The sequence below is a fragment of the Corvus hawaiiensis genome, chromosome 3, assembly GCF_020740725.1.
Source record: "Corvus hawaiiensis isolate bCorHaw1 chromosome 3, bCorHaw1.pri.cur, whole genome shotgun sequence".
In the NCBI taxonomy this organism is placed as follows: domain Eukaryota; kingdom Metazoa; phylum Chordata; class Aves; order Passeriformes; family Corvidae; genus Corvus; species Corvus hawaiiensis.
Genome location: NC_063215.1, coordinates 110,475,280 through 110,488,231, shown reverse-complemented (window position 1 = coordinate 110,488,231; position 12,952 = coordinate 110,475,280). Strand labels below are relative to the sequence as shown.

Sequence of the window (12,952 nt, the reverse complement as noted above, 5' to 3'; positions counted from 1 at the left end):
GTTCTGTTTTACAGAACATTTTTTACAACATTTACAGATTTTCAGTGTTCTTACTTTGTGCCAAATAATCTTAATGTTCTTTAAGGAGCTCTACGTATATTTTATAGTTAAATATGTAAATATATTAAAGTATGAAAACTCAGTAAATAGAACTGTCATTGTAAAAAAGAGGATTATTTTCAGGCTCACAAAACAGTAAAACAAACCTCACAAAAAATAATTTAATGAAACATGATACAACTTCACAGCATATGGGAATAAATTTGCAATGTATAATTTTCATGCCAGAATTCTTGAGTTATCAGATAATGTATTTCCTTTCCATGATTATTCTGCAAGCCATATTTAGGCCTTTCTTACAATAGAAGTTTCACTGTGTATTCAGATACAGACTGCTCTTGTGTGTTATTCACCCATCTACAAAATAGTTTTCCTATTTAGATTGGGGAAGTTAGAATAATTAAAAGAATTTGCTTCATTCATGTGTTTGGCAAAAATATTGAGTCATCAGAGTCTGAAGAGAAAAAAAGTAGCAACAGTAAATATTTGCCTAGAGATTCAGGTGTACAATAATTGATCAACTTTTTATTTGTGTTTGTTGAAAATACTCTTAAACCAGTATTGTACTATGAACTACTATGCACTGAATAGATTTATGGAAGCATGCCTGTATTTCTACTTCTTGAAATCAGAGGTTGGTCTTAGTGACAGGGGATCTGATTTTCATTTATAGTACAAAATCTATACTTCCTTTCTCAGTGGAAAAGGGATTTAAAGGAGAAGTAAATGAGTATGAGAATGAAGACCACTGTGCTGCTGAAGATAGCCAGGATCTTGGGCAGGGGGTTTCAGTGCCAGGAGCAGTAATTGTGAGAAGGGACTGGCCTAGCCTCAGAAAGAAATAGCTGCAGGTGAGGGGTTAGAGCTCAACAAGCCTCTGAGAGAAAGGGAGGAAAAGGAAGATAAGCCCAAGCCTGCTTGTGCCGGGGAAGGTGCAGTGGGAGCAGAGGTATCAGGGAGCCAGCGCAGTGTAAGAGTGGGGACTACCAAAGCCAGCTTGCAGTTGCCATTACAGAATGGATTAATAGCCCGTTTGATTCAAATTTGATCAGGTCAGGCTTTTGCTTGGTGTAGTCATGGTTTTTGATCTGATCAGGAGTGACAGACCAGCATTCACTGTTGTGCTTAACCACAGTCCCACTGGAAATGAGACTCCAACCCGGGTGCTGTTTGTGAGGAACTGCAGGGGTCCAATGATGGTACACACATCTCAGGCTTTGCCACTGCAAAGTGAAAGATGGAGACTAGAACCTCTACTTACCAGAAAATAAACCCAAGCTTCTGCAATTAAATGAATGAAACATTTAAGAATGCAGTACCAATAGCTTATTTCCTGCATAGGTGACAGAATTACTGTCCCTGAAATCCAAAGAAAGGAGGGTAGATCAGAATGCCATCTTGGCACCCATTTCACTTTTAACGTAACTAAAATTATGTGTGCTATTTCTGTGCTATTTCTACAATGCCTTATATCCAACCATTTGTGGAATTTAAAAGTGGTGTGACTAAAAATTCAGATTACCAGTGGGCCCTTGAGCCAAGGCCTTACAACCTGGTTGGACTCCTGTAGTTAGTAAATTTCTACACAGGAGCAAGGGACTGTTCACATGTCGCAGATGAGAACTTTGCTAGATCATCCAACAGGGCACAAAACAGCATTCCCCAGTGGGTGTAGAACTATGGAAGAGCAATCAGGCCTGAGCTATCCCTGCATGTTCCTCAGTTCTGGTCCAAAGAGTCTTTCCTTGTGCACATCTGCAGACTGGGTCAGCATTTTCAGGAATTACATATTTTTGATAATTTCTTTTGTGAGAAAATGAATCAGATTACTTCTGGCTAATTTAGATCAATGGATTAAAAACTGAAAAAGGTTAGACAGACACACAGACATAAGCATCATTTTCTTAAGAAACTAGATTAAAACTATCAATATATGTGGATAAATTAAGCGTTTTCCTGTAATTGCTGTGCTGCTGACATTTGGTGTATGAACTTGTAGCTGTGAAGGAAGAATCTGGATGGTTTCTGCTTAGTGCCAGACTACAAAATCAAGTTTTAAAAATTCTCATGATTTTACTAACTTTATTTCAGATTGTGTTTTATTATATATCAGACAGGCTGTGGCTTCATACAACTATAAAAGGCTGAAGCCTGCCTTGTAAGACTGGGAGAATATTTTGCATTTTTTATTTGTGGGAACATGATAGAGAAAAAGTTTAACTGGTCTATTTTTAAATGAATAGTTACACTAAATTTTAAGTTGATGTAGCTAAAAATGTAAAAGATAGTATGTCTAAAATTTTATTTTATGTGTTTTACATGAAGAAATTATATCAACATAAAGCATACAGCAAGTAGCTACTGATCTAATGCAGGTAGTTCGAGAGTTTAGAGTTCTAAACTCTAACTTCCAGAGTCAAATACTACATTTTTGAATCATACTTGTGCTGCATGGAGTTTCTCTCCTTGGTGAAGGAGAAATTGGTCACAAAGAGGAAGAAAAAACAGGCAGTGATTTCTACTCCAAATATTATGTCACAGAAATAGGGAAGTTGTTGTAGGATGACTTGATGACTTACCTTGTTTGTTGAACATTAGATGTCTGAGTTAAAAATTAGCCATTGTGAGTGAGCTGTAGCAATGCCAGAGGTTGGATGTTAACATTTGCGAGGTGGAGGAAGAGAGACAGAGCTAAGATTGAGAGTAATCTGCTCTGGCATCTATAGCTAGTAGAGCTATCGTGTAATCAATCCAAAATCAAAATCAAATTTAAAAATATGTATTTTTGTTAATTCATTGGAGCTATTACATTTTCCATTTCTCTGAAGAAAATTAGACCTATGGAACATGAAAGCAATCCGGATTCTGCACCTGGGATGGTGCAGCCCTGGATGTACAGACTGGGGAATGAGAGGCTGGGGAGCAGTGCCGTGGAAAGGGACCTGGGGGTCCTGGTCCATGGCAAGTTGGATATGGATCAGCAGTGCCCTGGCAGCCAGGAGGGCCACCCCTGTCCTGGGGGGGGGCATCAGGCACAGCATTGCCAGCTGGGCAAGGGAGGGAATTGTCTGGTACTCTGCTCTGCCCTGGGGTGGCCAAACATAACAAAACATTAACCTATTAGAGAGTGTCCAAAGGAGGGCAATAGGATGGTGAAGGGTCTGGAGGAGAAGCTACTGAGGTCACTTGGTCTGTTCAGCCTGGAGGAGACTGAGGGGAGACCTTAGTGGGGTCTTCAACATCCTCATGAGGGGAAGACAAGGGGCAGGCGCTGATCTCTTCTCTGTGGTGACCAGTGACAGGACCTGAGGGAATGGCCTGAAACTGAGTCAGAGGAGGTTTAGGTTGGATATTAGGAAAAGGTTTTTCACCCAGAGGGTGATAGGACACTGGAACAGGCTCTTCAGCCTGCCAGAGTTCAAGAATCTTGCAGGGCCAGGAGTTGGACTTCGATGATCCTTGTGGGTCTCTTCCAACTCAGGATATTCTATGATTGTGTGATTCCATGGAGTAGGAGAACACAGAAGGGCAGCCTGTGACGATTTTTATAAAATAATTCCTGGTACTGTATTATTTGCCAAGAAATTCTGATGCCATGTAAGTAGTGAAAATGGATTCTGCAGTGTTTTCTTTTATTTGGCCATTTTGTCCTGTGCTCAACCCCTCATCTGAAGCACCCCATCTAGTACATGTACAGATGCCATTGCAGCAGTTTTGTGACTTTGCCATGGCATAGAGGGACCTGCTCCTGACTAGCTTTGTATTTTACCTTGCTTCCACTCCTAGGAGTGTGCCCCAAACGACATCAATATTTTGGAGGGAATCTCCCTTGTTTATTGCTCTTTCACTAGGAATGCTAGGTTTTGGGAGAATGTTTCTGGGCCCACCTTCAATGGAGTAGGCAGATGGTCATCAAATGCTGCCTTGTATCCTGGCAGCTGTGGGGTTTACTCTTCAAGGGACACTTCAGATAATGTTGTCACATTATCTGCACATGAGGGGAATGGAAAGAGCGTCACGTCCATCCCGATCGCGTCCTGCTGGAGCTGCTCCAAGGGTGCTAAGCAAACACGCTTGGACACACTGTGACACCATAGCTGATGGATACTCGCAGCCACTCACACACACACACAGAGTCAGACAGCTTCTGCAGCATCGCGGGGGTCAAAGAGGTGGGAGGGGTCCTTTGTACGGAGTTCTGAGGGGTTTATTGGGGTCCCCGCTTGAAGGGATCCAGGGACAAAGAACGCAGAACACTGCAGGGTCTGGGGTTTTATCCAGATTGGCACCGAGGGAGGGGCAGAACATCAGAGCCAATCCTTTCAGGGCCAGGGGGTGGAGAGGACGTGGGGTGATGGGACAGTGACCAGTGGGGAAGGCGAGGGGTGGAACAAGGGATTCAGGAACCAGTGGAGCATCAAGGAAAGGGGAACTATCTAGAACATGAACTTAAAAAGGGTAAAAGGGGGTGGTCTTAGACCTCTGAGCCTGCCCACCAGCGGACCTCCACTGTTTTGGGGCTCTGTGGCTTCTTGGTCATTCCTGCAGTGTATTCAACCACTGCAACAGTCACACCAGGCCATGCTTCTGGTACATGAATTGCAAAGTTCAGATGGTCTGTTATAGTCAGCATCTCCTGTTCTCTAGCTCTAGGTTACTCCTAGTATGTTTTCAGAGGTGTTTTTGGGATGCACTCACCTTGGGAGCTGAGCACTGCCTTTCACAAGTACCCCACTCTCCCAGATGACTATGGAAAGAGAAGAAATCAGCACCAGCACCTGGATCACTCAGACAGTGCATAGTTTCTAATTATTTGTCACAAGAGAACCTGTATTGGAGGTGTCGGAGAGGACTCCTGATATCAATTTCAGCATTTGTTGATGTTATAAAGTGGCCGGGCAGTTATTTTCTGGATGAGTGGTTACCAAACTGAAGATTTTTTTAAACAAAACAATCCTCACACAGATACTGGCACAGGCTGACCATTGCCAAACATCTCCATTTGTCAGTAAGCTTTTGCAACCACTAAAATATCCCTGTTGTTTGTGGTGACATTGTGAAAGCAGACAGTAAATGTTGTGTGAACCAGAGCAAGAACCAGCTGTTAAACTGAATTCCAGTTTTACCTTAACAGGGGAGTTATTTCAACCCCTTTTTCCCAAATTCTAATCAATTTTAAAGAGGGAGGGATAGAATCCTTAAAGCTCAATGGGAGGAATTTTTGTATGTTTTCACACCTACCTTCTTTGCAATAGCAGGGCCCAGCTCATGGAGTAAAAGGAATACTGTAAATTCTGAGAGGCGCTTTTCAAATACAAAAAGATCACTTTGTCGTCATCATCTTCATTCCCATTGTGCTGGAATATAATGATGTGGGAAATGGTAGATGTAGTTGCACAACTCTGAAAGTTGGCATGTATTCCTTCAAAAGGAACAAGAAAGAATAATTCCTCTGAACAAAGTATTCAGACTTGACAATGCCATATTGTGTTACAAAAGCAAATTTTCTCTCTTTTTTTTCCCCCCTGTAGAATATAACTAATCAGAAGGTATTTCAGATTAGAGTTTGTTAGACTGGAACAGTATTTTCGGGCAGTTGTCCATTCTCACTGGCACAACAGTAACAAGCATTCCAATAATTAGCTGGTTAGTGAGTGCTCAGAGTCCAAGGAAAGGGAGAAGAAAAAACCTAAACTCTCCAAGATTCTGGTAATTGATTAATCTCTTCTGCCTTTTTCGGTACATGGAGAATTTTGCTTCCTCTTGGTTATTCAGTGTGGAACTGAAAGGCTGTTCTTTAGAAGTCTGGGTTTTTAACACTTTCTTACAACATTTCTTTTTTTCACATTTTTGAGGACTAATTTCTTAGAAGTATGCATCTTGAACACTGAGTATTTAGTGCCCATGTGAAAACTTGCTTCTGCTTTTTTGGCAAGTTCCCTCTGTGTGTCTGACAGCGAAAAAAAGGACTTGAAAGTCCTTTCTGACTTTCTGTTGGGAAGGCACTCAGTAGCATTAAAGCATTATGGGATGGCTTTATATTCAATAGGAGGAGGACACAACTAAAGGTGTCCATGGAGCATATATACAAGAGCTTTGGAATAGTTTGGGGATTTTATGATAGATTATCTGTCATGCCAAAGTCTTCTAGTCTTACCTTGTGTTTTGGGTTTGTGCAGCAAGATTTTGGTAGTGAGGGGAAGAGGGGCTGTAGGGGTGGCTTCTGTGAGAAGCTGCTGGAAACTTCCCCCATGTCCAACAGAGCCAGTGCCAGCCAACTCCAAGAGGGATCCACTGCTGGTCAAGGCCAAGTCCATCAGCAACAGTGGTAGCACCTCTGGGATAACGTGTTTAAGAAGAGGAAAAAGTCACAGTGCAAGAGCAAATTCCAGGCAGAGTGGAGTGAGAATATAGGAGAGAGTCAGTCCTGCAGAGACCAAGGCCAGTGAAGAAGGAGGGTGGGGAGGTGCTCCAAGTGCCAGAGCAGAGCTCTCCCTGCATGGTGAGGCAGCTGTGCCCCTGCAGCCATGAGGGTCAACAGGGGAGCAGAGATCCACCTGCAGCCCATGGAGGACCCCGTGCTGGAGCAGACAGCCTTAAGGAGGCTGTGGTCCCATGGAAAGTCCGTGCTGGAGCAGGCTCCTGGCAGGACCTGTGGCCCTGCGCTGGGAGGAGCGCACACTGAAGCAGGTTTGCTGGCAGGAGTTGTGATCCCATGGGAGACCCATCCTGGAGCAGCCTGTTCTTGACGGACTGCACCCCATGGAAGGCACCCACTCTGGAGCAGGGGAGGAGTGTGAGGAGTCCTCCCCTGAGGAGGGAGTGGCAGAGATAAAGTGTGATGAACTGACTGCAGCCCGCATTCCCCATCCCTGTGTACCACCAGAGGAGAGAAGGTAGAGAAATCAGGAGTAAAGTTGAGCCCAGGAAGAAGGGAAGGGTGGGTAGAAGGTGTTCTTAAAATTTTATTTTATTTATCATTATCCTGTTTGGTATTAAATTAAGCTGATTTCCCTGAGTCAAGTCTGTTTTGCCCATGATGGTAGACAGTCAGTGATCTCTCCCTGTCCTTATCTCACCTTGCAGCCTTTAATTCTGTTTTCTGTCTCCTGTCCCACTGAGCAGGGAAGAAGAGCAGTTTTGGTGGGCACCTGGTGTCCAGCCGGGGTCACCCCACCTCACCTTGCTTCAGGGCAGATGTACCTTCTCTCCTGCTGAACAGATAATCTGCCCTTCGAAGGTGTGTGGGTTTTGTTTTAGTCAAGCCATGATAGGATTTTGAGAAGCTCACTCAATTTGATGACTTCCTGTTAGTGAGAGATTCTAATCTAGTATCTATGGGCCCTGGGGAATGCAAGTTTTGTTTCTCTTGCTAAAGTAAGTAAGTACAAAATGAGAAAACAGATAAAATTACAACGTACAATCTCCTTTTACTTTAGTCTACATGTAAAAAGAGGGGCTGCCCTCATCTATATTTGTACCAAAAATTATTCTCTTGTTCAACAGACCACCATGCTACTAATCCTGCATTTTTTTCCAGACCTCATTCTCACCTAAGATGAAGGTATATTCCATTTACTAGGTGTGTGTTCTGTGTTGTGAGCTTTTTTGTTTGTTTCTGCTATTTTGTTTTTGTGGGTTTTTTTGATAGAACTATGGGATTTACTAAGTCAGCAAGACTTTTTGTACATTTGAGGATCAGTGGAAAGAAAATGCTATTTCCACTTGGTGCTATTTCAGTGGATTAGGCAGTTCTTCAAACACACACGTTAGCTTGAGTGATAATACCTCAAGGTCTCCCAGCTTCCTTGGTGCTGCCCGAGATTCGTGCACATATTTTTCATCACAGCACTCTTGACATAAAGGTCTCATCCTCTATGTGATAGAAATTCTGCAATCATTATCTAAATTGATTCATTTTCTAAAGGGCACTCATGGGAACCAAATGAAGATTCTACCTTAAAAAAAAAAAAGTTTAAATATAGTACCATACTAACAGTGGTTCTAAAGGTTGCTGCATTGTGTGAACACCCCTGCCCAGTCCAGCTTTCAGTGGATCCTCAGGTTTAACAGAAAAAGTGGAAGTAATTGTTCTGGTGGCCCATTTATGACTGCTGGAAATCACTCAGGACAGTCTGCTGGTTACTGTGTCTAGGAAGACTCTCAATGCTCCTTTGAAACACAACACGTCCTCCATCGGGAATAGTCAGATGGATTGTTCAAAAAAACTTAGCAAGCATTTAATAATAATGTGCATGATACTTCAACTCATATTCTATATGCTTCACATCTGTCGTTTTGTCAGTTCTAATTGATGTATTCTAAGTGGTTTGGGTTTTTTTTTTTTAGAAAGGCATAATTTGTTTTGATACTATAACTAATGCCTGCAAATATTGTGTTCAAAACTGTTTCTTGACTATATCGACACTTCCCAATGTACAGAGTTTAAAAAATTTGGCCTGAAAGTCAAATTCTCATATCTAAACCAGATATTTAAGTAGTGGATTCAGTTTTGCATATGTCAGTGTAATAACCATACAGTAAAAATAGATGATAATGTGTATATTAGAAGCATCAAGCACAAAGTTATTTGCTTTATAGTGAGAGCAGTTGTACATTTAAAGAAATGTTGATTTCTCTCTGTGTATGATGTGTATATATTCATATTACATTACTTAGCCTATTTTTTCCCATGCATTATTCATTTTAATTGCGATTAAAAACTACAGCTTACATATAACAAAATATCATTGGTGCTAGGTTCTTCTAGCACTTAGATTCCAAAATATTTGCAGTTTCACTGGTGATAGAGGGTAAGAAATTGGCTCATGCAGCTTCTTTCCTTCTTTTGCTAGTGCTAAGGCTCCATATGTCACCAGATGTCCTTCTGCCTGACGGAGATGTTTCTGTGGTCTTTGAAGACCAACTTGCATATTAGAGGTGAGCTGTTACCTGTTACTAAAACAAAACATCGAAGCTTATTGATGGATATTAAACTAATATAAAATTCTGAATACTCAAATGAAGTGGTTTTTATACTTAGGAGAAAGAAAATTAGCAGCAATACAGTGTTCGAATTCGGTCAGCTTCTTTGCTTTTCTTGTCATAGAACTGGAGCATTGTTTCAAATAAAAGATGTTAAGATTATATTTGACTGGATGTATTTCCCTTCTCAGGAAGCTGTGGCCTGCTTTGCTGTGGGCTTCAGTTTAATGACCAGTTTGGGTCAATGGTCCACAGTCAAGTGAACTGCAGAGGCATTGTGATTTGTACTCAGTGTGAAAATAAAAGAATACTGCATGCTCTGGGTATTTTACATGATTACTTGAAATCTCATACTTACAAGGATATATTTGTCTTATTAATTGATTGTTCCAAAAGACATATGACTAATTACTAGCCATGTATAAATTACCTTCATTCATCTTGCCTTGCTATTCCTAAAATATAGTTCTAAAAAAACCCCAGTGGTTTATAAGTGGACCGCATCAAAATATTATTTATGACACATCATGTCAATTGTACCATACAATAATTTTGTTGAAATATTATTTTGAATGATCAATTGATATTCAGCTGAATGTTATTATTCAAATATTGACTCAGTGTGCCTTGACATTCCGTCTTTGTGTGAGAACTGTTCTATGTCAACAATAGTATCAAAACATCAAAAGCTCTATTTCACAGAAAAATCTGATGGTTTAAGTAAAAACACAGTTGTGATTTATTGTAATTAAAGCTCTGCTGTGGAGTACTGTGCCTATTTTCCACTTTTGACTTTCTTGCTTCCATTTATTCATTGCCTAGGCACCTCATTCAAAAATTCGGAGGCAGAAGGGAGGATGATGTCCTGGTTTAAAACCTGCCTGCCATTTCAGTACCTTCCCACATTTTTTTTCCCTGTAAGGAATTTCTCCCCATGGAATATTCCTGTCTGACTTTAGGAGGACATGGATGCAGTGACTAATTATTTTTAAATGATGCAACATAATGCTATACTTGGACCTACCCGATGGAGCTTGCCAAGGCACCCCTAAGTCTTTACATGTCAGCCACATCAGGAACTGACTGGTGGAGTTGCAGTCCTTATGCAGCTGAAACATCCAAATTTCTTTGCCACAGGAACCAAGTAGACAATAATACCTGTAGATTAGGAATATTGAATCCTTTGAGAGAGCAGCTTTATGAGTTCTTGAATCTTAAAAAATACCCCAACCTGTTGTCTTTAGCTCAGCTGTGTCAGGCATCAGAAAACATTTTAAGTTATTCCAAGATACACTTTTCACCATGATCCTTACCTTTCCTTCTGAAAGAACACAAAATACGCTAATTAGGGAGGTGGTAAAAATACTTTTGCATGTGTGCAGCTGGAAGGGAATCAAAGTGTATTTAAAGGAAATCACAGCTCCAAATAAATGTAAGGGCTTGTCACATCCTTCTTCATGCCTTGTCTGCTGGTTCTTGAAAGTCCTGGTGGTATTCAGGCTGTATACTGTGCTTGTGTTTTAACACCTAACACTGCTTTAGCTGGCAAAAATTGAGGTGCTGAACTTTGCTTTCTAAGTTGCATTCTGTTTCTAGTGTCACATCCATAATTTAATGTATTTACATTTAATTGTACAGATGAAGACATTGGGATCCACCAGTACTATGCCAAGAAAGAACCAGGTAAAATATAAATAACCATAACTGAAACTAAACAAAACTTCAAGATGTTCAATTTTTGACACCAACTGCTTGCTCTTAAAAATGCAGCTTCAAATTTCTTGTTAGTATATGCCTCTGTATTTCTATGGGGTAAAGAAACACAGTTTTTCTACCCCAGCTTACATAGGAATATTTTAAAACTTTTTAAACCACAGAAGAAAAAAAAAAAAAAAAAGAAGGCAAAAATATTCACATAAAACAAACCGTTATGTAACTAGAAACCTCACTGGGATTTTACACCCTGAATTCTTACGGATTTTAAGATACTTCGTGTCGTGTGGAGCCCAGTGCACGGCCGGGTGATCGCCGGGATCCCAACAGAGGGCATCTCTGCCTGCTCTCCGGAATGGCCATTCCGGGGCGAGCGATCCCTTTCCTTTATCTGATTAATCATGGCAATCCTGCAAGTCTCCCCACGGTCCGAAGGGGCTGTGGGGCTGGAGTTCCGCCCCCTTTTCGCCCGTCCGAGTGCTGTGTTTCACACGCGGCTGTGCTGACGGACCGACGGACCCGGCTCACCTCGCTCCGTGCCTGGCGAGCCTGGGGCTCTGCGATGCCAGCCCACCTGCGCGGCTGTGGCAGCCTTTCTTTCACTGCGAATTTAAGATATCTGACTTGCAGGGTGAAAGCATCGGGACTGCCTTGATTGTTTTGGAAATTTCTGTGTTTTATCCAACTGTGCTAGTCCTCTCTCTAATATTAATATTTGCTGACAGCAGTTGTAAGGATTAATTCATCTCTTCATCCTCTTTCCTTTAGCATCACAGATGAAGCACAGTTACTTAGAAGAGAGGCAAAAGCTAGCAGAATGTAAGGATATTTTCTGGGTTTCTTCTTACAGTAAGACCAAATTGCTAATTTGGATTAGTGATGCCCCTGGAACAGCATTAAAATAAACTCAGACTGCTTCCAATGTAACTTTCTGCACATGTCATCTAAGACTGATGATCACAGAACTATACAGCCCAAAACAATTGAAAAATTATAATTATTCCATCCTGGTATATTTGCGATCTGTTTGGTTTCTTCCCGTCACTAAGCATGGTAGTGTGTATTGCTTTTCAAGTCTATTGTCAAAAGGAATCACAAAAATAATCCAGATTTTTCTTTATGAAATTTACTTAGCAGATGAGCAATAAACATTTTCCAAATCATCTCTTGACTTGCAACACCAACTGCCTTAAAACTGAAAATTGTAACTAAAATACTTTCAGCCAAAATCAAATTCCCAATTAATAATCAGCTGCCTTCAAAGAACGGTTTTAGCTTTGAATCATTTACACTGTCCCTGCATTACGTGGTTAAAAGCAGTTTCAGTTCATGCTATCACACAGCAGTACTGTGACAGTTAAAGATTTTTATAGTAGTACAACTTTTCTTTAACTCGAGTTTTACAACTTCTGCTTTGCTCAGAGCTTTCATTAATGTTCAAACATTATTACATGACAACTCTGAAAAATCTAATGATTTTTTAGACAACTTCACAAAGCAATGTCTATGCTGTTAGTTTATCCAAATGAAAATTCCCATGGAATTGTGCATACATATGAAGGCAAAATGTGATCTGCAAGGATTAGTTCTTTCCAGCACTGCTAGGTGTGTTTGGAGCAGGTTGGAGCCCCGCTGGGGATGGGTGTGAAGGTGCAGCCATGTGGCAAATCCACACCCGCTGCAGAGAATTCTGTGTCAGACAGGATCAGTGCAGCTCTGGGAAGGTGAGGGAGGGTTAGAGGCAGGGAGGAGCCTCACAGGTTTGCATCCCTTGTGCTCAGTGTGGTGCTATCCCACAGGCGCTGCATGTGTGAAAGGAGGAGCAGGCCCAGATAAACCCTGTCACCAGCAGCCCCAGTGGTGCCTTTTGCACGTGTGACAAGCAAAAGGGACTCAAGCTGCTGCACCTTGTCCCTGGAAATGCAGGGGTGCCCCCGGCACAAAGCCTGCACAGCACATTTTGGAAGGAGGAGCACTGGGGAACTTTGTTCACAGCTGTTGATTTGTACAGATAGTTTGGTATCTGTCCAGGCAGTTTCCCATTTTGCATATGTGGATAAATATTCCAGTATTTATGAAGGCACCCATTGAAAATGTGATCTTACATGCCTAATTAATATTATCATAACAGTTCCACCAACGCTGGCTTCAGTCCAATGAAACACAAAGAGAAGTTGTATGCTGGTGTCCTCTT

General features: G+C 41.4%; 1 protein-coding gene across 10 annotated transcripts in view; it reads left to right on the top strand.

Annotated features, from left to right (window-relative positions):
* LOC125323529 (WD repeat containing planar cell polarity effector) overlaps nt 1–12,952 on the top strand; it is a 149,534-nt gene that overhangs the window by 37,376 nt on the left and 99,206 nt on the right. For 8 of the 10 annotated variants that reach the window (XR_007202547.1, XR_007202548.1, XM_048298596.1 and 5 more), the window contains exons 3-5: nt 8,916–9,000; nt 10,684–10,728; nt 11,527–11,577. Coding sequence is in view for 8 of the 10 variants with exons in the window: in XM_048298596.1 (XP_048154553.1) it covers nt 8,940–9,000; nt 10,684–10,728; nt 11,527–11,577 (157 nt within the window). In the remaining 2 variants the exon portion in view is untranslated. The remainder of the gene's footprint in view (nt 1–8,915; nt 9,001–10,683; nt 10,729–11,526; nt 11,578–12,952) is intronic. The other 2 variants (XM_048298590.1, XM_048298593.1) reach the window with 2 other exon arrangements.